The 25,315-nt window shown below is 39.7% G+C and overlaps 4 protein-coding genes, 1 non-coding gene and 1 pseudogene across 7 annotated transcripts; 4 read left to right on the top strand and 2 right to left on the bottom strand.

Annotated features, from left to right (window-relative positions):
• Positions 1-374: 374 nt before the first annotated feature.
• Positions 375-1,998, top strand: LOC113158425 (G-protein coupled receptor 4-like). Its single transcript, XM_026354328.1, has 3 exons — positions 375-533; positions 1,176-1,351; positions 1,455-1,998. Exons 1-3 carry the CDS (start codon positions 375-377, stop codon positions 1,996-1,998), a joined length of 879 nt encoding a protein of 292 aa, XP_026210113.1.
• Positions 1,999-4,362: 2,364 nt separating this feature from the next.
• On the bottom strand, positions 4,363-7,589 carry lhb (luteinizing hormone subunit beta). The gene is made up of 4 exons (XM_026356329.1): positions 7,576-7,589; positions 7,215-7,309; positions 6,930-7,048; positions 4,363-6,629 (listed from the first exon to the last, which is right to left on the bottom strand). The coding sequence occupies exons 2-4, from the start codon at positions 7,303-7,305 to the stop codon at positions 6,396-6,398; spliced, it is 444 nt and encodes a 147-aa protein (XP_026212114.1). The 5' UTR covers positions 7,306-7,309; positions 7,576-7,589; the 3' UTR covers positions 4,363-6,395.
• Positions 7,590-8,108: 519 nt separating this feature from the next.
• On the top strand, positions 8,109-11,161 carry LOC113159565 (cytochrome c oxidase assembly protein COX20, mitochondrial). 3 transcript variants are annotated; one of them, XM_026356331.1, is made up of 6 exons: positions 8,109-8,186; positions 8,322-8,463; positions 8,658-8,822; positions 9,809-9,923; positions 10,311-10,374; positions 10,600-11,161. In XM_026356331.1, exons 4-6 carry the CDS (start codon positions 9,845-9,847, stop codon positions 10,742-10,744), a joined length of 288 nt encoding a protein of 95 aa, XP_026212116.1. In that variant the 5' UTR covers positions 8,109-8,186; positions 8,322-8,463; positions 8,658-8,822; positions 9,809-9,844; the 3' UTR covers positions 10,745-11,161. The 3 variants fall into 3 exon arrangements, with proteins under 3 accessions (XP_026212116.1, XP_026212117.1, XP_026212115.1); XM_026356332.1 differs by lacking the exons at positions 8,109-8,186; positions 8,322-8,463; positions 8,658-8,822 and adding an exon at positions 9,081-9,603; XM_026356330.1 differs by lacking the exons at positions 8,109-8,186; positions 8,322-8,463; positions 8,658-8,822 and adding an exon at positions 9,082-9,374 and having other exon boundaries at positions 10,600-11,159.
• trnae-uuc lies at positions 8,323-8,394 on the top strand. The gene has a single exon. It is a non-coding gene; the product is annotated as a tRNA-Glu (tRNA).
• Positions 11,162-11,643: 482 nt separating the features above from the next.
• Positions 11,644-14,039, top strand: LOC113159563. The gene is made up of 3 exons (XM_026356328.1): positions 11,644-11,685; positions 12,528-12,784; positions 13,227-14,039. Exons 2-3 carry the CDS (start codon positions 12,640-12,642, stop codon positions 13,949-13,951), a joined length of 870 nt encoding a protein of 289 aa, XP_026212113.1. The 5' UTR covers positions 11,644-11,685; positions 12,528-12,639; the 3' UTR covers positions 13,952-14,039.
• A 1,013-nt stretch (positions 14,040-15,052) lies between these two features.
• LOC113158422 lies at positions 15,053-18,002 on the bottom strand (annotated as a pseudogene).
• Between the last annotated feature and the right edge of the window lie 7,313 nt (positions 18,003-25,315).

Raw genomic sequence — 25,315 nt, 5'->3', positions numbered from 1 at the left:
GCTTTGCTGTGCCTGTCTTCTTTTATCAGTCCAACGTGTTTCTGCTTTTAACTCTTTAATGAAACATCTCAAGTCGTCAGTGTTTTCAGTGTTTTCAGTGACATTTATTTGTTCCTAGTGGTGTTTGTGTACTGTTCTTCCACTAGTGTACTTTGTTTTGTGTTTATTTGCATTACATCTTCATGTTTTACATATATTTTTTGCTTGTCTATATTTAATGTGGAAAACACTTCTTAAATGTGATATATAAATATATACTTCCAAGATTTATAAAGTACTGTGGTACATTTGTGTAAACTGCTTTGGTAAAATCTCTCATCAATGTTATATGGATATTTAGAAACATTTTCTCTTTACAGCTTCTACTCTGAAAAATGGAAGAACACAATAGTTTTAATTACAGCAACATCACCATCAACGAAACTGTATCTTCATCAGAGAACGTCACATGTAATTTAAGTGTCTTCACATACACAGTCACTTCTATCTGCTTTCCATTGACCCTAGTGGCCATCTACGCTGTTTATTCTCTGGTGTGTACATCATGACATTTTTGTTCATCCAGTTCTTTAGTTCTTTCAATTTGAGATAAAAATTATCTTTCATTTGAGGAACTTTATAAAGAGCTGTGTCCCAGACTGTACTATTGTTTAATATATGGCTTCATATTTGTGAAGGCAGATGCAAGAACAAAGCACAAGACCAGAGCAGCTGTAGTGTGACTGTGAAATACTTGTAAACTTGATTATTTATCAGCTTTATGTTGTATTTATTGTACATTCTGTCTGTCAGTCCATCGAGCTGCTGACATTCTGAGGATTGGGTTAAGTTTACTAATCTGATGTTTCTGAAAAGGTCAATTAGAGTTTAATGAAAAGACCATGAATGGTTTTAACTCCAGCTGTTACACAGAGAAAGAAGATATTGTTTATTTGGGAGAAAGTGGAGTTGACAAAACATTTACATCTGCTTTGTTCTCTTTAATCGATGTTTTCCTGAAGTACTGTTGTTTAATATATGGCTTCATATTTGTGAAAAACATCATTTAGAGTTTTAAGAAAAGACCATAAATGATTTGGACTCTAACTGTTAGAAATACTGTTTATTTGGGAGAAAGTGGCATTAAGAACACATTTACATCTGCTTTGTTCTCTTTAATCGATGTTTTCCTGAAGGTACGAAAGAATCATGTTGCTCCGATCTACGTCATCAATCTTCTAATTTCTGACCTCATTCAGCTCTGCTGCACCTTCATTTGGCTGACAGGAGCTTCTACAAACATTCACAAATATATCTACCACTTTGGTCTGATGGCCAGTGTTTGCTTCATGGTGTGCGTCGCCATGGAAAGGTAACTGTCTGTATGTGTGAAGCTCCTTCTGTTTCAGATCATTTTATTATTGGAAAATAACTCAAAGTCCATCATCTGCTGCATGTGTCTCTCTGTGTTACAGGTATTTAGTCATCGCCTGGCCACTGTGGTACCGTCTCAGACGAACAATCAAGATCTCTCTGGTGGTCTGTGTTGTGGTCTGGGCCTTTTCTCTGTTCTGTATCCTCCTGTTTTATTTTTCATATGATTTTAGATTTGTGTCACCCACAGTCCATGGTGTCTTCTTCCTCCTTCCATTTCCCCTACTTATATTCTTCCTGGTTGGGACCATTAAAGCCTTGTCTGCTGCCATCAGTGTATGTGCTGAAGAAAAACGGCGAATTGTGGGACTTCTGGTTCTGGTGCTGCTCATTTACACTCTGTTATTCCTGCCTGGCATCATCTGGTTCCTGTCAGAAAAGGAAAAAAGAGTTCTGATGTTGGGTTGTGTGACTTTAACTTTTTTCAGGCTCAGTCCTCTTGCTGATTTATTTCTGTATATTTTCCTGAGGAAAGGGGCTGTAAACAAGGTTCTGTCCTGTCTGTGTTGTTTCAGGAAGGACAGAACAAGTCAGACGTCCAGCAGTGAGAATGATGGAAACACTCACACAGTCACCTCAGTGTAGTCAGAAGAGAAAAGAGGAGAAAACAGAACAGTCAGAAAAGAGAGAGACAAACTACTGTCTGAACGAAATACTGTAGATAACAGGAAGTATTAGTTCATGCAGAGACTTGTAGCTGTACGTTAAGTGTTAATTACTCACATAGAGGATTTTGATCCTACTAACTAACTTTAGCTCACGTGGAGCACGTTGCATTTGTCACAGACTTCATTTAAACTGTCTTTGTAACTGCATGAGTCATTTTTTCTCTGTTAGAACAACAACAGGCAACAATATAAAACAATATATCAACCTCTTTAAACGTGATTATTAAAATGATGCAACGTATTTGCAGAAGAACATTCAATCACTATAAAAGCAGTTGTTAACCTTGAAGTACGTGTTAAACATGATGTAACAGGTGGAATTGATTTCTGATCATTACAATGTTAAGATGGATTTTTTAATGTTAATGAGTTAATGTTGAATTACTTTCTTTTTTTTGTTGTTGTTTTTTTAGGTATTTCTATGAAGTGAACAGAGTTTGCTGTGATAAGAGTCAGTTGTGTAATAGTTATGTGTTGACACAGAGATACAGAGAAAAAGTGTGATAGAAGATTGTACATTTAGATATGTGGTCGCTTGTTGCTCCATTTTAAGTCCTTCATGCTGGTTGAGACAGTGTGTGAACAATTCATTAACAGCAGTAAAAGCTTTATTTCAATAGCTTCAGTTTGGATTTAGAGCACATGATATCACCAGGTTATCATTCCACCACATCACCCAGCAGTTTAGAAGTCTCTCTGTTTTATTCTAAAGCAGCTTCAGACTCACTGGTCAAATAAACTCCTGTTTCCAGTAACTTAAACAATCTGAAAGATTAAGACATTCCTGTCCACCTTACACCTGGAAACTGTTCTTGCCTTTATGTCATCTCACCTTCATTACTGTAACACACTGTTTATTTATTTGTGTTTGTTGTTATTATTCTCCTCCACATGGAAATTAATGGAAAGCTCCATCCTCTTATTTCTGTTTGAAGCTGACCCATGAATGTACTCGTTGTCTTACTTCAGGCTGTATTTTACACCATGGAAGACTTACATTTACATGCAGCTACATTTAGTTTGATGATTCTGAAAAAGCCATAAATGCAGAAACCACACAAACAGTGTGCACTATTGGTTCATAGCATGACTGCCACACTACCTCTTCCTCTTTACTTCTATACCACATTGTTGCAGACAGTTTGTTTTGATGCCCCAAACCAACAATATGGATCTATTTTAACAAGGAATCCCTCTGTGTTTGAGATTCCTGGGGTCATTGCTTTCAATACTAGCCAAATAAATAGTTCTTAAACTTGCTGCAGTACCATCATTTTAGTATTTTTGATAGCATGTAGCTCAGTTGGTGGAGCAGTCATCTATAAACCTGCAAAATATTAGTAGTGGTGCTGCTTGATAATTAGGGCAAAATGGAATCATGCATTTGAATCAGTGTTTGTAAAATAAATGATTTTAAAACTAAATTCAACCTGCTTGTAAAATTCAACTGCACATCTTTCATCACCAAAAGCAGCTTTGAGGTGTTTTGCTGATGACAAACTTAAATAATGATTATTGAAGCATTAACCAATCAACCAGTGTTAATTAAAGATGACCTAATAGTCAAGTGTACAACATTAACATATTTCAGAGCAGAGTACAGTCAGTAGAATAAATACAGCAGATATTTTCCAAACAGTTGTAACATAATTTATCCATGTCAGGATCCCACTGAAAAACAGTTCAATTAATGTAATTAATATGCAATTTCATTAAAAATCCTAGATGAAGGCCTTCAGTAGTCTTAAACAAGTGTCTTAACTGCATGAATACCACAGACACCATAAAGAAACAACTTCCCTCTCCTGCTGACGTTTCACGTTACTGAGTCTTTGCAGCTATAAAAGCAGAAGTTTCTGGACGGGAACATTCAGATTGTGATCCTGCAGCTTTCCAAGGTAAGGTGTCGCATTACGTCCATCATTTTAAGGACAGTCAGGATAGTAATAATAATAGATGTTAAGGTATTGATGCATGCTGCACCATGTGAACCAGGAATACAAATAAATATATCAGCTGCACTCTTTCGGTCAATGGTAACTAGTATACACTAACCTGGATATTTAATGGAATAGTAAGTACAATTTCTACTGTACCGTAGTTAAACTGTATTTTTCTGTGTAAGACAGATGATCAGATTTAATGTAAAGAGCTTTATTGTCATTCCACAGTATGAACAGACACAACGTGAACTGAAATGTTGTCCACAAGTGCACCAAGCACACAAAGTGAAAAACAAGATAAAAAGAACAATAGAATGGAACAGAGATGGTGGAAAGAGAGCATGACGATGAAATACAACATGTCTAAAGGATTTCCACCTAGCAGTTGCATATTTGTATGTTAAGAATCTTCTCTGTTTCCAGGTGAAGAATGGATTTCTGCATTAACACCACCAAACAGCACAACAGCTTTAATTACAGCAACACCACTGTCCCCGTGTCTGAGGACAAAGCTGCACCACTCAACGTTTTGTATGTCCTGACGTGCACGGTCATTTCCATTGGCCTTCCACTAAACCTTCTGGCCATCTATGCTGTTTATTCTCTGGTGTGTTTACAATGACACAGACCTACTATTCAACAGAAGGTCACACATTAATGTTTGAAACAAAGCTGGAGAGCTACATTAAAGTGGAAACAACAACAGTGTAAAAACTTCAGTAAATAAAGATTAAATCAGCTCAGGTTACATTCATGGAACAAATATGACAAGCGAACACGTGTTTAGACCAGTTCATGTCTCAGTGATGGACAGTGTGGGACTAAGCTGATTTACTGTATTTGAGAGGTTGTGGGGTTTAGAACATGTTTACATGAGATTTGTTCTCTTTTACCGATGTTTTCCTGTAGATTCGAAAGGATCACTTTGCTCCGATCTACGTCATCAACCTTCTCATTTCTGACCTCATTCAGCTCTGCTGCATGATCACTGAGGTGGTAACATACAAGGAGTTCTTTGAAATCTTTGCCTACATGCACCTCATTGGCCTGATGGCCAGTGTTTGCTTCATGGTGTGCATCGCCCTGGAGAGGTAACTATCCACCTGCTGCTCTTTCTGTTTCTGACTGTTTCATTATTATCATCTGCTGCATGTGTCTCTCTGTGTTACAGATATTTGGTCATCGCCTGGCCACTGTGGTACCGTAACAGACGAACAATCAAGAGCTCTGTTGCGGTCTGTGTTGTGGTCTGGGCCATTCCTATTGCCTATATCCTACCTGGCTTTTTCTGGGATGATAGTCAGACAGCAAATACGTTCTTTGGTGTCTTCCTCCTCCTTCCATATCCGCTACTCATATTCTTCATGGCTGGGACGTTTAAAGCCTTGTCTGCTGCCATCAGTGTCCCCCCTGATGAAAAACGTCGAATTGTTGGACTTTTGGTTCTGGTGCTGCTCATTTACACTCTGTTATTTCTGCCCAATGCAATTTGGTCCCTTATAAAAAACGCCCAACGTGACTATTACTTTACAAGTGTGTCTTTCTACATCCTAAAGTTCAGTCCTCTTGCTGATTTGCTTCTGTATGTTTTTCTCAGAAAAGGAGCTGTAGACAAACTTTTGGTCTCTCTGTGTTGTTGGACAAAGGACAGTGATGGTATCAGCAGAACAACATTATCAGCAGTATGATTGATGATATGATGTCACACAGGCACAGTGACAGGAAACAGGATGAGATGCTGCCATCTGCTGGGCCAGTGTCCAACAACACACACACACACACACACACACACTCACACACACACACTCCACATGTGTCCATATGAAATTGTATTATACAAATGTTCCCATGTAGTTGTGTGATTGTCTTGGTATTTTAAAAAAGGCTGGTTGGTGTTTAGGTGCTTTTTTTAATTTTTGATTTAAATAATAATAAAAACAGGGTCTGCATGTTGAATTTATACTTACAGTTTTCATACTTACTACATGATGCAATGATTTCGTTCTCTATGTTAGCTTATATTAACTTGAATAACAGCACTGTTGCAAATATAACAAATGTCATTTTAATCTATTGTGTCTTCTTATTTATAATGATAATAATATTAACAACATATAGTGTTTCAAGGGCACTTCAAGAGTACTTAGTTATGCAGACCCTTCACCAGCACCTCTGAATGAATGGGACACTTTAGCTAGAAACTCGTTCTTTGTGTTGTAGCCAGAGAAGTATGAGCCAAAATTTGGCTTATGAGTTTAACACGTTTCATTTTAACTAGTGATTGATGAACAAGTCTTTTTTGGTACAGTTGGTGCTAAAAGTAAGAATTGTTTTTATTTGTTGTTATATTTGAAACTGCTATTCCTCGAGACTAGTAGTAGAAAGGGATGTCATTCATGCAGAAGTCAGGCTGCAGGCTCTCGAAAGTGCAGTCAGACGTGTCCATCACACAGCGGCTGCAGTGGCAGCTCAGAGCCACGGGGTAGGTGACGACTGGGTCCACACCAGGAGGACAGTCAGGAAACTCAAATGTCTTGTAGTACAAGTCCCGGTACGTGCACACATGCTGGTACACATTGCTGAATGGTATCTTGATGACAGGGTCCTGGATAGAAGACACAGAGCAATAGAAATCTAGTTGAATTATTGTTTCATGATGCTGCTTATTCATTTTTTATTTAGAAGTTCACAATATAAAACAGTGTTACAAATAATGTAGTAGTAGTAGTAGTAGTAGTAGTAGTAATAGTATAGAGGTACTGGTGTTTTAATGACATAAATCGCATGTGATGCACCACATTGTTTCCATCAGGCTTTATTATAACAGTAAAATAAAAAATATGTCATGGGTTATTTTGGTGTTGAATTAAAATAGACCAAAGGGGCTGTTCATAAACTACAGTACCTTGGTGATGCAGTGGCCACTGCAGATCGTTGTTTCCACTGGGTGACACTTGGGACAGCCCTCCTTCTCCAGAGACACAGTCTGGTTGATGAGCTGGCAGGGTGGCAGCTGGAAGGCAACTATATAGTACATTAGTTGTTACTGGATTGTTTGAACGACTGTCAGACGATATTAACACAAACCTTTTTTTCCAACCATCCAGTAAAAACCAAAAGGTTTTAAACACTGAATGTCTGAGAAAGACAAACTCAATATAATTTAAATTGTGTCATAGTCTTTATTTACCTGCTGGAGCTGGAGGCCAAATGGAACCTGAGACTCCCAGAAGCAAATTCAACATCATGAGAAACAACATTTTGCAGATCTGTCCAGTCATCGTGCTGCAAGAAACAGAACTAGTGAGTCAAACAATAAACACTTAATGCAGGTTTAGTTAAGTCTGACTAGTGGTCTAGTAGTTATGGAGGACTTCTGACATGTGGATCTATTGCCCTCTGGTTGGTCCATTGGTCTGTCCTCTACATGTGCTGTTGAGAGCCCATCAATGAGAAATATTATTATAATTAAATATATAATTAAAAAAATATAATTATATATATATATATATATATATATATATATATATATATAAGGGAGCTTGACTTACCTCTCTGGTGTCAGCAGCAGGTCTGCACTGGCCGACTGCTCTGCTCAGTCTTTATACAGCACCGAGGACGCTGGTATCCAGGATGAAACTTGCTCATATTGGATGTCATACTACTTCAGCCCTGATTAGCTGTTTGTGTTCAATGGAGGGAACATTGTATGTTCATAACCTTTATTGAACCAGGGGATTAGTCTTCTCCTTATCAGTTTCACATCCTGCTGCTCACAAAAGAGCTGTCAGTAGAATGAACAGAGCTGTTGTTGGTTCTGTACTTTTCTCAAGGTCACTGTGACAGTAATAGTTATAGAGGACCGCTTTGGAAGCAAAGGGAGGTGAAAGTATTTTGCTGAAGTTTATTATGAGGTACTTGTTTCTTGATTAAAACTTTTACTTATATACTTAACACACATTGTTTTAATTTATAGTTATCTTTCTAGGCTCTTCCGTGCGCTCTCTGTTGGCCTCCTCTTCTTCTCTACTCACCTGGCCACCAGGTGGCGCTACAGCTCCTGTCACTACCTGTGCGCTGCGGACGTTGCGTCATCACTGCTGTTCACTTAATTAAAGGTGGATCTGTTCAAACTGGAGAAATGGTGCCACAAAATCTAAAGGTTTGTTCAGAATGAGGGATATTAAGCTGTAAACTGTATAAATGTTTTGTTATGTTTATTTACAATTAACCCACAACACCACTGAAGTTCTGCGGGTCGTCGGATCTCATGAACTCATTGTCGGGCCTCTTCCAGGTCCCATATGGTCTAGCGGTCAGGATTCCTGGTTTTCACCCAGGCGGCCCGGGTTCGACTCCCGGTATGGGAACTGATCCTTTTACATGGACCGGATCCGACGCTGCAGGATCTAATTCTGCAGCAGCAGAAGTTTGTTATAGTAGGTAAAACCAAATTGTCTCAGGATTCATGAAGCCTAAACCTAAATCTAAACGACTCCTAATCTGTTGTGTCAGTCAACCTTTAATTAGCTGTAAAAGCTGAACCTTCACAATGTGTTGCTTTTTTTTATCTTAACCTTGTTGTAATACTCCATACTGACTCCTAAACATAATGACTGTGTGTATTTTTCAGAAGTGCTTGTGGTGGAAAGCCCTCTCATCTCCAGGAGGACACTAATCTGCTGCTGCCGCTGAAATAATCCTGTTTAATCTGTGCAGGATTACTGTGACATTTCCTCTTACATGGGTCATGTCAGACTTGACCCTGTTGTTTAGATAGTCAAGGTTGTTTAATAGGGTGAGATGACACTAACTGAGTTTTCATATTTAAAAATAACAAGCACGAAATAAAATGAAATAAAATAAGTAGAAAGGTAAAAAATAAAAAATAAAGAGCAAAAATCTAGAGCACAAAGTCTACAACCAAGAGCATTATTAATTAATTTTGTACAAAACATTTTTTTAAATATATTTATTGCCAGACACGCCGGGAAAACCAAAAGTGGGAAAAAAGAAAGAATGGGTAATATATCTATATATATTGTATAATATTTATTACTAATTATTATTTACTAAAAGGACGATTTTATTCATAGTATGTTTTTTTTGAGAGGTACACAATGTATCGGAACTTTTCAGCAGCGAACACAGTTTCCTGTTTTCGACCCGGCGATTATAGTGAACGGACCCATTCTGCGTACAATGCGCATGCGTAGAGTTTGGTGCGATAGTAAAAATGTTTGTTTTCTGCACGATGCAGGTTTTTAAAACGTAAATTCATTAGAAACAGTTTGCAGAGATAAACAGACACAAAGCTGAAATGGCAGGAGAAGAGGAAAGCAAGAACAAGGTGAGAGCTCGAGCAAGTACAGGGATGTTTTAAATGAATGATGCTTCGTAACGTACTGAACCGTTTCCAGAAGGTCACCGGCAGCGAGTAACCTTCACAAAACCTGGTTTACCATAAATATATGTTCTAGTTATGATCATTACTTGATAATAATGAAACGTTTCCACTTTATTTATGAAAGTTTGCCTGGTCTACTGGTTGTATTAGCTTCGATTCCCTGAAAAATAAGGTAATTTCTGTTTTCTTAGCAGCATCGATAGTTTAACGTGTTTTCATGTAGATGCTCACAGTGTTACATGGACTATTGATAACTACGTGCTCTTATATTTAATGCATGCAAGTCTGAATTACCGGTAGGTTTTTATTTATTAACAGAGAAAAGCAGTCACATGTAAATTCTACTTGTCTCTTTGTCTTTCCTCTCTGTTCTTCAGAGTTTTAAGCTGCTGGGGTTTCTGGACGTCCAGAAGATGCCATGTTCCAGAGAGGCCATCCTACATGGAGCTGGAGGCTCAGTAGCTGCTGGTCTGCTGCACTTTCTGGCCACCAGTGAGTCTCGTTTGAGTCTGTGTTTGTGTTTATGTCTTTTCATTGCTCACTTAATGATTTCAAGTGATTTATTTTTATACAATTATGTTGCTCAACAAATGATGAAGAGAGTCTGGTTCCTCTCAAGGTTTCTTCCTGTTGCTTTCTCAGGGAGTTTTCTTCCTTGCCATTGTTGCCCTTGGTTTGCTTATCGGTGACAATCTGATTTATACACATTCACTGTTCATGTAAACTTCCATAGTTTCTTTGGTTGTGTAAAGCTGCTTTGCGACAATCACAATTGTTAAAAGCGGTATACAAATAAAATTGAATTGAATGAAGAAACTCTGTGTCTATGTACAGATTGCCAGTGTCTCATTTTTCATTCATGTGTCCACTCACCTGCAGGTCGAGTGAAGAGGTCTTTTGACGTTGGGTTTGCAGGCTTTTTACTCACCACACTCGGGTCCTGGTGAGTGTTTTATGTTGCCTGACACTTCATCCTTTCTGTTCTAACTTTCAAATTAGAATACATTTTTGCATTTCCCCTAATGAAGCAAAACATCAGATCCTTAAGGAGCACCCAGATTCCAAAATTTGCTGACTTTTCCTCCCAACATGAGCTCACTTCTACAGCTATTTCCACTTTATTTACTTCTGCTTGTAACAGAAACTCTTCTGTGTCTGTCTCCTCCAGGTTTTACTGCAGGATGAACAACGCTAAGATACGTGTGCAACAGAGGCAGATCCAGAAAGGCATCCAGAACAAGGTTGTGTACGAAGGAACTGTTCTAGACCCCACAAACAAACCCAGACCAGAATCACCATCAGGGTCTTCGTGACGTCCAACACTGAAAATCTTCCTAGCAACAGCTGTGATGGGAAGAGATGGCACTATTGGAGTAAACTGGCTTAAATGACTTTGACTATGTACATGATGGGAAGTATAACAAACTTACTCAAATATTTTATGGATGCTTTTTCAGTTATTTTTGTGTTGGTTCAGTAGCAGCTTCAGTTTGAATTAAGTCATCTCATCTCTCAAGTCATCTTGAGGAACACCATACCCACAGTGCTCAATTTATTTTCCAGCTCATCCTTCTGGTCTTTAAATTTTTTTAAAGATGATTTTCGGTTGTTCCACCCAACTTTTGATCATATATTTATCTCTGTCTCTCAAATCCTGTGAAGCCAGTAGTCATGTGGCTTCTTTCGTCTGTCTGAACATGTTTTCTACAAACTGACCATTAAATGGAAAAAACAAGGGAAAGAACCTACAAATGTGTTCTCAGTTTTTATTATAGTGACACAAAGAAATAACATTTTAACTGACAAGTAAAACAATCTTCATATTGTAAAACTGGTGAACTGCACCTTTTATAAAGTAGCCAATTGTAAAGCCAAACAAACATACAGGAATATAGTTGGATGTATTCTGTTGTAATGAATTGACATCAGTCTTTCATGCAAATCTTCACTTACTGCTTCATCACGAACACACAGATCCATGTAATGGAGAATATTCAGGTACATCAAGGCTTCATTCAAAGCAGCCAGCTGAGCTCTGTGGAGATAAGGCAGCTCAGCTCTGCAGCAATAAACAGCTTCCCAGAAAGATTACACGCACACCTGAAACACATTACCCCGACCCAGACAGGTGCTGACATTATTGTAACAGGATTTGACAATAATCTCGATTATTTCTATATTTTTAAGTCTTTAAAGAGAACTTGAACAACTGAGGGATTTTAGTGGATGAAGGTCGATTCAGCGTTTATCACAGGTAAGATGATGCTGATTATTTTTAAAAATTCCACTAAAGGTTTCACTTCACTGTATGGGTTGGTTACGGCCTTTATCATGGTCATTCTCTGCAGCAGCTAGTAGAAGCTTTCATTAAACAAACCCTTGTAAACACTGTACCCTATGCTCTGGAAAAAAGTGACGCATTTAACTGAAGAGTCGAGTTATTTTTCTCATGAGTAAAATGAAGGGAAATGTGTCAGAGGATTGTTGATGTGTGAATACACAACTCTTCACAAACGTCACAGATATAATAAGAAGATAATATGTGAAAACTGCGTCTCATGTTTTTTATTGGTTTTCTTTTTTAAAAAATGGGTAATCCAGCCTTAAAGTGAGACTCCAGATAAAACTGTGTTGTCTTTATAATGTCAAAAGAATTGAAACTCAAACCACTCGTGCATTTTATTTTAAATTCTTTCTCCTCAGCCTGTGTGCTCTCATGTTCCAAACAGTAAAGCCAAACACGTCTAAATACAGAACTTCTCTGTTCTGTTGCTGGACTGAGGGGTTTGTAACAGATACTGTTTTTATCTGTGGCAGGCAGCTACAGCAGCTCCTAGTTTTTGATGAGTTCTTTTATTATTGATTTCACATGGTGCCTATTTATTTTACTGAGCTTTATTGTTTAACTGTTCTTCTCCTTATTGTCATTGTGCTGCTGTAACAGATAGCTTTTGTTATTTTTAAATTAAATTTACAACCATGAACACCAACACAGCGGTTTTCTCCTGTGAGTCACGACGTTGATGCCCAGTTTCAACATCAGACATCATGTTTGACACAGATAACCTGACTGGTCTTTGTTTTGACTGAAACCAGGCTAACGTGGTCCTCGTTACCACCTGCTGCACCCTCAGCATCAGTTGAGCTGTGATGAGCTGAATGATAATCTGAACAGCTGATCATATGCATACCTGCAGTGTGGCCACTAATGGCTGACACAGTGATAACTAATGTCACTGGGAACACCACCACCATCACCACACAGGTGGCCACAGTGATCAGCTGGTTGACCTTCAGCATCGGGCTGCCCGCCATCGGACTGGCTATGTACGCCCTCAAAAATCTGTCCAAAGGTTTGTACTCAGTCTCTACATGAGTGAAGGAGCAGATGATAACTAACGTAAGCACCTTTAGTGACTTTAGAGTGACCTGAGCAGATATTAAGCTTCACAACTATTGAGTATTTTTAATCATTCAAATGGTGAAAGAACCAGTTGGAGACTATTTAACTAATTAGCATTTGGCATGTGGTTGCTAATTTCACTAATTTGTCAGTTGTACTTTATTAGAATAATAGAGAGTTGAATTTGTGCTAAACACCTTAAGTAGCAACAGAAACAAGGTTAATTGGAGATGAGTAGTCACAGTAGTAGTAGTATTATCATGGGTCAGGTGTGTTCAGCCATTCAGAAGCTATAGGTGCAGAGATAGTTGGAAAAAAGCAGAGCTGTGGCTCCTGAGGACCACAGTGGTAGTCGTCCTCCCAGTAACTGTGTTTTCTGTTCCTTTGTTCAGGTGATAATAAAGTTCCCATGCACGTCATGTTCCTCCTTGTTTCTGACATCGTCAGTTTCTTTTGTCGTCCCACTGTAAACCAGAGCATGAACACTGACACTCTTCTCTCCTCCAATGCAACTAACTTCATCTTCTACTTTGGAATCATCTCCAACGTCACTCTCATGTTAGTCATAGCACAGGAGCGCCATCTGGTGGTGGCTTACCCACAGTGCCTTGGCTGCTTCACCAGAGTCCGGCAGTCTCCTGCAGTTGCCCTGCTGACATGGGCAGCCCCGATTGCCGTCCTGGCCCTCGCCCTGTTGGAGTACTACCTCTGGTTTGCTTTGGCCCTGCTCTCCCCCTTTCCCTTCCTTCTCTTCTTTGCTCTGGACTCGTGGAGAGCCCTGATGTGCTCCCGATCCAACCCTCCAACTCCAGAAAGGAGGAGGACTGTGTGGGGAATTGGTGCAATCTGGGCCAACTACACCCTCCTCTACAGCCCCTTCATCCTCAGCGTCCTACTGGCTGCTCTGTCCTTCCAAGAGGAAGTGCGCTACCTGGGGTTGGTGTCTCACCTACTACTCTACCTTAGCCCTCTGGTGGACCCTTTCCTCTATCTATTCATGACCAAAGGGCTCAAAGAGGTGCTGCATGCACTGCCCTGCTGCCCAAACCCTCGGCAGAAAGACAAGATGAGTCCCACTGTGGACACTGTGGCTGAAACTGTGGAGACAAGACTCTGAAGTTCTGATGTCAGAAAACACTGCTGTTTAGAGGAGATGTAAAGGATGTTACTGGTCAGCTGAAGCATGAGGGGCAAAGCATCTTCAGTTTTTTATTTTTTATAGTGAACAAAATAATTGATGTACGAAGGTCATTCAATAAATAAGGTGAATTTTTCGGTAAAAGGACTTCTAATACAGATAGAAGCTTACTTACTGGGAAGCTTACTTTTCTCTTCAAAGTCCTTGCAATGTCATCCACTGTCACCCTTCTGTCAGACTGAATGAGGTCATTGACTGATTTGATCAGCTCCCAGGCCTGCCTTCATCCTCAACACTGCTCCGCCCTTCTTTAAACAATTGAGCCCACTTGTAGACATTTATTTGGCTGAAACATGTGGCACCATACGCAGTTGACATTCTCCTATGAATTTCAACAGGTTTGCACCCTTCAGCAACCAAAAACTTGATAACTGACCGTTGTTCAATCCTGGAGCATGCTTCTTGGTCGGCCATCTTTGTTAATCGCCAAAACTCTCAAGGTTTTTTTTAATCTGCAAAAGAAATTAAATCCATGTGAAAAAGAAGTAAAACAAAAAACAAAATAAAAAAGTAAGCTTCTATCTGTATTAAAAGTCCTTATACCGGAAAATTCACCTTATTTATTAAATGACCCTCGTAGAATTTGTGGTGAGATTAAGAAAAAGTTCTCTTGCTAACATGGTTTTTCATGCAGTCTTTGGATGATCCTTTCTGTTTGCTTCTGTACTGTATGGTTGGTGATCCTGAAATGTTTGTGAGTTGAAATATGACACAGTTGGTGTAATTGTCTATCTGTGTTGTCACAAGTATCATTTATTTTAGTTTGAATCTCGTCAATACAATATCATCAAAATGTGGTTGTATCCTGATTTTTACAAAACACTTAAAGAGTGTGAGATGTTCTCTACATGTTTTCACTTCCACAGTTCACATTTACATCAGTATGATGTGTATGAACACACAAAGTCCGGTTTTACAGAAACCGTCTCACTACAGTGAATGCACCGTGCACAAGATAAGGTAATTTCAAGACAATAGAAATGACGATTCATTTTATTTGTGTTTGTGTGTGTTTGAGTACTAGAGAATGTAAAGGAAACTGTTTCCAACAGTTTTCCAACCATGTGGTGTGAAGATGTTTGCGTCAATGCAGATTCCTGTCAGTAATAGCGTGCCTGCTTGACACTTCCTCCGTCCAATGGTGTTGAGAAAGAAGTAAATCATCAGCCTGGCGAGAACTTTGAATGCTGCATAAGTGAACTGTGTGTGGTACATGTTCAAACCAAATCCACTGATGTTCAGGCTGATTCCATAATAAGTCGAGGCAACTCCTTACCTGCAGTATGCAATAAACTATGCTATATATACTACATTGTCATTTTAATAAGATACTATTCAACACATAAAGGCTTTAAACAAATCCAAGACAAGACGTGCCTCCAGTTCAGTTTTAGTTTTCAGTATTTGTCTTTTGTTGAACTTTGTCTCTTTCCACTTTGAACTGAAATGAAAACACTGAGGCCTAATTTCCAAGTGCATATGAATGAGCTCTACAGAGGTAAATAAGCCTCACTCAACTTAACTCAAAAGAAACAGTTTGTTATCGCAGTCAATGGGAATAAAATGTGTTTCACTTACCACCAGGTCAGGACTTCAATTCCTAATGGGGCACTAACCGTCATGATCAGTGCTCGTCAGCAACTCCAGCCAGCAGCAGCATGTTGCCTGCAGAGCAGGAGAGGCCACCAATCACACCAATAGACGGCCGGTGGCTTGTGTCGACCCACTCCATGCCTGTAAGGTGAGGACAGTAAAGACGAATTGTTCTCTACAGTGGGTGTCTGACAGTGGATGTAGGTCTTTATGTCAAAGGTGGTTCACGGCTGCTTTCAGTTCTCATTCTGCACCTCAGAAATATTTTCCTCGCTCACTCTCGGATTGAGTGTTTAAACAGGTGATGAAATGTCTGAGGTAGGGTAAGAAAGTGCCCAGATTCATGCACTTGGATATTAGCTCTTCTGTTTTTCATGGCAGTGACCAACCTTCACAGGATATGGTTTGACACAAGTTAGGGCAGTTTAAGTACCTGGTTCTCAGCAGCTCGAGTCATTCTGTAAACTGTGTGAGGTCAGGTGTTGACAAGGATAGAGTGGATTGAGTTATCCAACAAAACACAACCTCTGTCAGCTCCACTGATGAAACATAGGCAGAGCTGTCCGATGCTCTGGCAGCTTCCACAGAAATGAAAGTCATTGGATCCAGTGGTTTGGGAATGTGAGCTTAGCCAGGTTCCTGCTTTTCTTGAGACATTATCTGCCAGATTGTTAGTTGAATCAACATATCTCCAGTTTCCAGGGACTTGTTAGCTCCTGCACTGGTGCACCTCTGATGCCAGCACAAACCTTGAAGCAGCAGAAGTCGGACTTTAGCCAGGAGAAGACCGTAGCTGAACGAGTAGAGGTAGGTGTTCTTTAGGGGTAACGTGAGGTCTATGTGCAGAAGGGAAGACAGCTGGGCCCCTGACAACCATGATAAATGCTCTCTGGCCATCTTTCAGGCAGTAGTAATTGTGGCTTGGAGTTAGTGTGCTGGCACTGTAGACTTGTTTCTTGGATTTCACTGGGACTGTGGTTGAAATCATAGGTGATCAGAATAATTATAAGGGGTTAAATATATTGGATCTATACTTTTATTCTGATGAATTTTTGCATATTCACCAGTCTTCATGAAAAAGAAATAATATTCCATTTTGTCATTTGGCAGAAACATTTATACAAAGTGACTTACAAGTGAGGTTTGACCCACTTATTGAGGACTATTGAGGTGATGCTGATTCCTATCAACTTGAAACCAGTGAAAAACCTCAGCACTGCAAACAGGATGTAGGAGTCTGCAAATGCACTGGAGAAGCCAAACACCATGGCTGTGAGGTACGAGTTTTTTTCTACATACCTGAAAACCAAACAGGGATTGAATAAGACATTGTGTGATTTGTGATATTCTCCTTTCCTGCAAAGCATTTATTAAATTACTAATTGCAAATATGGATGCATTTACTGTACAGTTGATTTGTACACTTTCACTCTATTTGACACCTGACAGTTCAAGTATAATAGTTTAAATCTATACGAAGTACTTGAATTACTTCAAGTCTTACATACATACTTATCATTAGTTCATTAGATGATCTATTTAGGTAGTTAGGTACCTACTTCCTTATATGTTTGGTGGCTGTAAGGCACTAAACACAGAATTCTATAAAAAGAACAAAGCAAGAAAAAATGTTTACTAAAAATGACTAAAAACATGTAATGTACATGTAAAAACACAAACTCATTGACTGTTTTGCAGATGTCTGTTAATGTCCTTGTTGTGTTGGTTGAAAAGTGTAATTGCACCAAATCCTCTATGAAATGTACAATATAAATAAAACATATAGATCATTTAACATTAATAATAAAAAGGTTTTAATCTGAGGACCAGGAACAGTGCAGAGTGAGGTCAAATATAACCTTTTACTCTTCTTTAGTTTCAGGTTGCAGCTGATGGAAAATCAGGATCAGTCAGAAATCAGTTGTTTGCATATGTTTGTTCTATTTTATTTTTTAGAAATCAGTTATATTTCACTAAGGGGTTGGGATCAAATTTACCACAGCATGAGGTCAAATGTAACATTTAAAAAACACAAGGTTTTAAATTTTAAAACACTTATTTTAGTTTTATAATTGAGATGATTGTTAAAGTGCTTTATCTGAAAACGCTGGGCAGGTCAGTGCTGTTGAAGCTGTTGGGTAACAGCTGAAACTGAGGCTCTGCAAACATGTCACAGGACCGTGGGTCCCCGTCTCCTCCTACGGTCAGTTTCTGCTCCTGACTGAAATTTCTGAAGAGTCCTTCTTCATCCAGGGCGCTGATATGACAGCAATTTGTTCAGTAAAAAGTGACGAGGAAGAACAATGATGAGGATTTGAAACAGTCCAAAACCCTCCAGGATATTCTCAAACTTCATCTTCACTCTGTTTGTAGCTTCTAAAAGAGCAGAAATAGATTTGCTTTAGTTGATAGACAAGAAAAAGTGATGATTCAGCAGTTTGAATTACTCACCTGTGTTGAAAACTGCTGACGACCCTGATGGTGAACTGGACTCACTTCGATTCACTGATCAATAAACTCTACATTACCTTTGGACGTTGTAAAGTTGCCAAATATTACAAGGTTGAAAAAACTCCCACAGTGGACGCACTCGATGTTGGACAGGGGCAGTATATCATCAGTTTCCCATCAACTCTGCTGCTATGTGGAAACTTTGGAACTGGCTCAAAAAGAAAAGCAGCTACGTTTTAGCTTTGACATCTATTGGACGTTTAATAGAATATTAATAGTCTATTAGACATTTAACAGTTCATGTTGGTACAAATCAATTTGAAACTAAGATAATACTATATTTTATAAAGCAAAGGAAGTAATAATTAATGGAAACAGCATGTCAAAGGATCGTAAAGGATTTAAATCTTCCACAAGCATCATCAGTAAAGTCCAGTGTTGTGATGTGTGGTTAAAATGCAGTAAAACGACTTAACATGGCTGTGAGGTGAACACAGCTACACCTGGTGGAGCAGCACCAAAACAGGAGGGAGAGGTGATGTGTGACTGACTCCACCTGTGTACAACATAAGTTAGAACAGACTTAAAGCTTCACTTTTACAAGAGAAGCAGCAGTGAACCACATGGTGCCGACGCTGAGCTTCATTAACTCATGATGTCCAATCTACCAGCAGGTAAGTGACATTAACACCTGGACAGATGTTTAGAGGTGTAAAACCCAGATTCACACATATAATAACCATTATAGACTGTTCAACCCAGGTGGGACTCGACACAATCCCCAGCTCCGGAGGCTGATGCCTTCTCCATTAGGCCACTGGGTCACCTGCAGCCTCACCTGCAGCCTCGCTCGGAGCCTCACCTGTCTCACGTGTTCCGGCCTCGATATAAAGTATAATTCCCAGTTTCGTCTCTTTGGTCGGGAGAAGACTGTGTTGACAGCTCGTGGTGTTTTACCTTGGTAACGCGCTGACGTCACTGACGCGACACACCTGAGACAGATCACCTGCGGAGTGTGTGAGAGTGGAGCCGCTGAGAGAGGACTGTGTGGACTCTTGATTTTGCAGCTCTGTGGTCCATTTAACCCCCTGGAGACCAGCTGGACCAGAGTCCGGCACAGACCAGAGTCCGGACCTGCATCTCCAGGTGAGTCAGACCTGAGTTCACTAGAGAGAAACTGGTTCTGCTGAGCACTGCTGCAGTAAACGCCTGATCCTCTAGATGGCGTTGTAGCCTCATTACAAAAGCTGAAGCAGCAGACAGGTTTAAATCTAAATGAAGATAAAATAAGAATGAATAAAAATGACGATGTGCTTTACTAGCAGAGAAATGACTTCAACAACACGTGAAGTCCCAGTCAGTCCTTCCTGCAGCTCACCTGAACCTAAACCACTGTGAGCTAATGTTTACCCAAAGTCAACGAAGCCACAAAACTGTTTAACCTGAAAACCACATTCAACATCTGAGCTCGAATAGAAGTTCATTCTCTTCAGGAGAGGAGCTACATTACACTCAACTGATGCTGTTTACAAGAATTACATTGACCCTGCAGTAGTAAAGGAGATGATCAGGTTTATAAGATCCAGAAGGAGTATATATATCTGTGGTTTGTACTGACAGGAATACTCCTCCTTACTGTATCTAGTAAAGTGCACCTGCCCAGAAACCAGTCCTACCCAGTTCAGCATTGGTGGCGTCAGTGTTGCTAAATTGAGCTTTGGTGTAATCTGCAGCAGCGACTTTGATGACATACACCCAGAATATGAAATTAGGTTTATGCTAAGAATAATGTTAACAAGGAGGTTCGTTTGGGTATTGATTAATACCACCTTAACTAGTAAATAGTCATGTGCATTTTTCTCAGTTTTCATGATTTGCAGATCACACAATTATTAATTTAATTAAGAAAATAAACAGCATGAATATAAATAAATGTGAAAAGGGCGACCCAGTGTATTAGGAAACTTACCTGAGATCATAACAGGGTACATTGTTAATGGATCCATTAAATTCTTGTTCAACCCAGTCCCGGTGTCACTGAATTATTAGCTGTGAATTTATCTAATGATGTTGTTTTCTCAGTTGGCCTCACTCAGTTGGACTGAAAGCCCATATACATGAAATTAGACAAGCCAGGCAGGCGTCTAGATAAGCATCTCTTTGTTGTATAACTCACAATAATGAATGTATACCCGCAACACACACACACATACAGTATATATATATCTATATATACTGTATATACACGTGCACATGCATGCACAGCAGAGGTCTGTGCAGTTAAAAAAGAAACATTCTCATGAGAAAGCTCATGTTTACCCTCCGGAAGCTATACAGCCTTCTCGGTGGCTTTCACTTAAACACGCACACACACACACACACACTGAAGGGTGAAATGCCGCTTCTGCAGTCTGTCTGTGCGTTTCCCTTCCACACAGGAAGTGTTCTCAAGGTCACCGAGAGGTTAGAGAAGGCAGACGGCCACAAGGTCAGGAGGTCCCTGAGAGATAAGAAAATGCAGCCCGTCTGTCAGGAGAGTCTGACATGATTTAGCTTCCCAGCGATGAGCCTGATGCAACACAATAAAACAGGAAATATTGAAGGGAAAAGGAGAAATTGCATTCCACCGTAAGACCAGTCAAAGACATAAGGAGCCGTGTTCGTGTGCTGAGAACAGTGGTGTTCTAATGTTGGCACATTGTATGGCGAACAGGATGAACAGTGGATGTTTTCCTAGCACGGGGGACACTGTACCAGCTCTGAAGTGGTGATCTAAGGGATGGTCTGGGACCTCTTAGAGATCGTGTTCTTTACACGTCTGATATTTCCCATTTGAACAGCAAAGAGATTGTAGCCTTGTTACTCACAGTCAGGTTGGATCTCTTCTGTCTCTTAGTGAACTTAAAGTATTTCAAAAAATAATGAACAATATTAATTAATCAAAGAATAAAATACACGATTAAAAGAAACAACATTAGTCTGTTCAGAGCAAAGTAAAACATGTGAATCGCTGCCTGTGGTGTGACTAACTTGAAATGAATTTTTGGAAATTTACTTTATTTTGAAAAGTTAGATTAACATGATCACAACTGATGAACAGGAACAAAAACAAATAACAGAATAACTCCAGTATTTTCTATTTGGGTAGAATGTGTATGTTTGCAGAGTGTGAGGGACGTGCTGTCCGCTCTATATGTAGAGTTTTTGTTTTTATTTATTGAGCGTGAATAATTGCTGACCTCACCGCCTCAGCCTATCAAAAGGCTTATTTTTGGCTCAATTCCTGATCGAGCCAAACTGGGCTCTGAAGGGGTCAAAGAGTGACGATGATTGAGTCATCATTGCGTAAGCTATTTGTCTTTGTGCTTCCCAGATGAGAACAATTGTTGAAAAACAATTCTGGACGGAGAAGCTTGATTTGGCCAAGTATTGTATTTGTGAATGAATTCTCATAGAAAACAAAACCAGAGAACAGCCACAGGACAATCAGTTTGTCATTACTTATATGATGTAAGATCTCCATTGTATTTTTGTATGAGCGCAAAGCCAAAGCATTTTGGTTCCAGCGTCACCCACGTGGCAAATTTAGTTGACTGATTCAATTCTAGAGTTGCTCTCATGAATAGTCGTTTCCCACTTAGACAAACAACCAAACCGGTCACATGTTTTGTCAGATGTGGAGGTGCAAATCACTTTGTCATCTGCACAAAAGTGAACTTGTGGGTGTTCAGTCACTGAACACTCGTCTGTGTTCCCAGCCCCCCTCCTGACAGAAAGTTGGATCAACAGATCGGCCTAATGGCTGCTCGCATGGTCCATTGTTGAGATTTAGTAGGCACGCACATTAGCTCTGCAGCTCGAGGTTACACTTGCAGTTCCTGATTATGCTCAGTCTGCACTCAGTAATCCACATCCAAAGGTTTTTAGAATTATAAAATCAAAAACAGAAATATCAGTCACAAAAGAATCAACAACTGGACTTAAGCTTTTCACTTGTGGAGGTGGGGTGTGGGTCATCGAGTCATCGAGTGTAGACTGATGTGCAGCTTCATCAATTTAAAATGAAAGTGAATCTGTCTGAATTTGTTCTGAAGCCGCTGTAGTGACGTGTCGATCCACAGCCTAATAAAGAGGATTACACTGAAATATGTATTAATATTTGTTCTATTCGTGTTGACATACTTAAAATGAACCATGTCAGACTCAGTGTTTCCCACCATGAAGGAGTAACGTTTCACTTTGAACCATGTTTGTCTCCACGTCCACTCTAGTCTGGATCCCTCTCCACACATGCAGCTCTGTTCTAGCAGAACTTTTTCCTTGTGGAACCATTGCTTGTTGTGTGCCAGTGGAAATTCTCTCTAAATGTTGCCTGAACCATGAGGGACATCGACATTAGGATTCGTACTCTGATCCAAGTGTTGGATGATAGTGGTGCTGTTTGTTTTTAGCCTGTTTGAGTCGTCTGTGGTCTTGTACCAGTTACTTTCCTGTCACTGATTTAGAACAACAGTATGCTGTGTACTAAGAAATCTGATTCTAACATGGGAAACTGGATGTTTGTTTACAGGGACATTCAGGCTTCACTGGGGGGTCAGTCCCAGTCGGAGCAACTCGCTGTCCTGGGATTGGACCAGAATATAAACAGCCTGTCCCTGGAACGGGCTTATTGGACAATTGTCCAGAGACAGGCTGAGGTCCCAGAGGACAGACAGACATGTTGAATGAGTGGATGGTCAGTCTGAACGTTGGACAGAGAAATGACTGGGTCAGCTCACAGCGTGACATGTTGAATGGTATTTCTCATTAGTACGACAAAATGTTTCCTGGAAGTTATTGAAAGTTTTGGATTTTTTTAAAAATAGATCATTTAGTTCTGGTATTTTGTGTTTGGTCTTTGTTAGATTTAGTTTAAAGATTTGAAACATTTTAGTACGAGATGTGAAAAAAGATGGAATATTATTTTCTATAAGGAGGAGAGAGGTTCTGTTTATACATTATGTCATTTAAAAACATTTTTGGACCCTGACTATAATCTTACTCCAACTTTATTCATTCTTAAACCATGTTTTATCTGCTCATCTTTAACCACATCATGGTCGTGTTCAAACAAGATGGTGTGTGTCAAAACTAAATGACAGCAACCTAAGGCCAGAACTTAATAGCAAGATGAGGTCCAGACTTTGACTATCAGCTGCTGCGAAGAGAAAGTACAACCTAGTTACACCTGCTCTTCAACGTAGGAACCTCATCTTCAAACAGCTTTTCACACTTCAGTCCATAGAACATCCCCCAAAAAGGTCTGACGGTCATCCAGGTGTATTTTGTCCTAATTCAGGTGAACCTTGGTGTTCTACTGGATTAGAAGTGGTCCACCCCGACCTCTGACCTTGACTGAGGTGAGCAGATTCCTGCAGATCCTTTGATGTTTTCCTTGGTTTCCTGGATGAGTCATCGCTGTGCTCTTGGACTATTTTTGGAAGATGCGTCTCTATTGTTCTAGGTCTTCTCCATTTGTAGACAGTGTCACTCAGTTCTGAGAGTCCTAGACCCTTAGAATCGGCTCTGTAACCCTTCACAGACTGATCAATGCCGTTTACTTCACATTGGTTCACCATCATCACATTTTAAAAATTACAGTTATCATTTAAACCTGGTATTTTATGTTTTTTCAGGTTGACTTGGTTTTTGTTAGATTTTGAAGACCTGAAATGATTTAGTATAAAATATGAAAAACATTTTTTCACAGTACTGTCATTTTTAAAAACAATCTGTGGGGTGCACGACTAGTTTTTGCTGGCCGGTCCAACGCTCCAGCAACCTGTCAGGAGAGGTGCTGTGCTGTGCTGCTCTGTTGGTGCATGGGACTGTAAATGGGTGAAGGAGTGAAATACTTATTCTGATTCTAAGAATGTTGGAAGTGGCTGTGGCAAGTGAACCCGCTTATGAACTAACTAACAGATTAGATGTACAGTAAGCAGGTAACTTAATTAGTAATTATGTGTTTTTATCCTTAGCTGCCAGGAGCTTGATGAGGAGGATGAAGAGTATGATGTAGTTTAGAAGTGTAATACCAGTTAACATTTAAAAGTGGATTATTTGTCCACAACTCTCTGGTCCTCCATATGACCCCTACCTTGTCGAGTATTTGTTGCTGCTGAGGCTGGAAGTCTGTGAGATTTCAGAAGGTTTTGGTGCAGCGTGAATTGTTCTGCAGCAGACACAAGATACACACTCGCCTTGGAAACCTAAAACAAGAGGAAGCAGGTCGGCTTGAGACGCCGGTTTCTCCCATATTTACCCCTTCCATGTTTTCCTGATTCCCCACCTAAAGGAAACAAAAGGCTCTGAATCAGCTGGAACAAAGGCCCTCTGAATGAAGATGTGTGTTTGTCTCTGGGTGCGTGTGAATGTGATGTTTACCTGCATTTCTCTCTGATCATCCTGCATGCATGTTTGTTTCGTGCCCATAAAGTTTGAGTTCCTGTCATCCTGCAGAGGAAGGAGGATGAGCTCGAAAAAAACTCCAAAAAGATGAATGTATTTTTGTATTTTGGCACATCAACAGACAGCGGGACTCATCAAGATCTGTTGGCACAAATGTTTACACACCCTCTGCCGGATTTTTCCCAAGTGTCCATTTACCTATCGTGTTGGGATCCGGTTTAATTAGAAGTGATGAAGTGGCTTCGTCTATTATTATTCTTTAAATTCTAATTTTGGATTCAGCCACATCTAATGCACAATATTAGGTGAACACTATGTGTACATTATATTAATGCATTATTTCAGTGGTTAATAGCATTAATGATATTCAGGAGTTTGAATCCCGGCTGTGGTCTACCTCCAGTAGGAGTCCTGAGGCAACACCTCCTTATACCTCACTTGTTAGTTTGAATACAATAATTAAGTCTAAATATAGTAAAGCACTGGTTGGGCTTGTTTGGTTGATGAACAGCTCATTAAAGTGATCTGTCATCAGCATGGACTCATTTTGAATGACACTTGTTTTTTAATCTTTTTAAGGTTTCGTCTGTATGAAGGCAAAAGTGTGAAAGAGCTCTATGATCACCAGTTATTCAATCAATATATGCAGTGCACATTATTCTCAGGTCTTCTCAGTAGTCTTCCCCAGAACCCCACATGTTGACAGTGTTAATACAGTTTATAGTGGGGGCCATGTCTCATCATTCATTCTCAGCTCCAACGAGCACTTTGGCCATTAGCTGGAGTTTCTTC

The sequence above is a fragment of the Anabas testudineus genome, chromosome 15 (assembly GCF_900324465.2).
Source record: "Anabas testudineus chromosome 15, fAnaTes1.2, whole genome shotgun sequence".
In the NCBI taxonomy this organism is placed as follows: Eukaryota; Metazoa; Chordata; class Actinopteri; order Anabantiformes; family Anabantidae; genus Anabas; species Anabas testudineus.
The sequence above is the reverse complement of the archived record's forward strand: the minus strand, read 5'-3'. Positions and strand labels throughout refer to the sequence as shown.

Coding starts and splice junctions, on each gene's coding strand:
- LOC113159565 (XM_026356330.1), top strand. CDS start 9,345: ATGGCAGGAGAAGAGGAAAGCAAGAACAAG. Junction 9,375..9,808: donor AAGAGGAAAGCAAGAACAAG/GTGAGAGCTCGA, acceptor TCTGTTCTTCAG/AGTTTTAAGCTGCTGGGGTT. Junction 9,924..10,310: donor GCTGCACTTTCTGGCCACCA/GTGAGTCTCGTT, acceptor ACTCACCTGCAG/GTCGAGTGAAGAGGTCTTTT.
- LOC113159563 (XM_026356328.1), top strand. CDS start 12,640: ATGGCTGACACAGTGATAACTAATGTCACTGGGAACACCACCACCATC. Junction 12,785..13,226: donor CCTCAAAAATCTGTCCAAAG/GTTTGTACTCAG, acceptor TCCTTTGTTCAG/GTGATAATAAAGTTCCCATG.
- LOC113158425 (XM_026354328.1), top strand. CDS start 375: ATGGAAGAACACAATAGTTTTAATTACAGCAACATCACCATCAACGAA. Junction 534..1,175: donor TCTACGCTGTTTATTCTCTG/GTGTGTACATCA, acceptor GTTTTCCTGAAG/GTACGAAAGAATCATGTTGC. Junction 1,352..1,454: donor GTGTGCGTCGCCATGGAAAG/GTAACTGTCTGT, acceptor TCTGTGTTACAG/GTATTTAGTCATCGCCTGGC.
- lhb (XM_026356329.1), bottom strand. CDS start 7,305: ATGACTGGACAGATCTGCAAAATGTTGTTTCTCATGATGTTGAATTTG. Junction 7,049..7,214: donor TTGGCCTCCAGCTCCAGCAG/GTAAATAAAGAC, acceptor TGTACTATATAG/TTGCCTTCCAGCTGCCACCC. Junction 6,630..6,929: donor GTGGCCACTGCATCACCAAG/GTACTGTAGTTT, acceptor TCTTCTATCCAG/GACCCTGTCATCAAGATACC.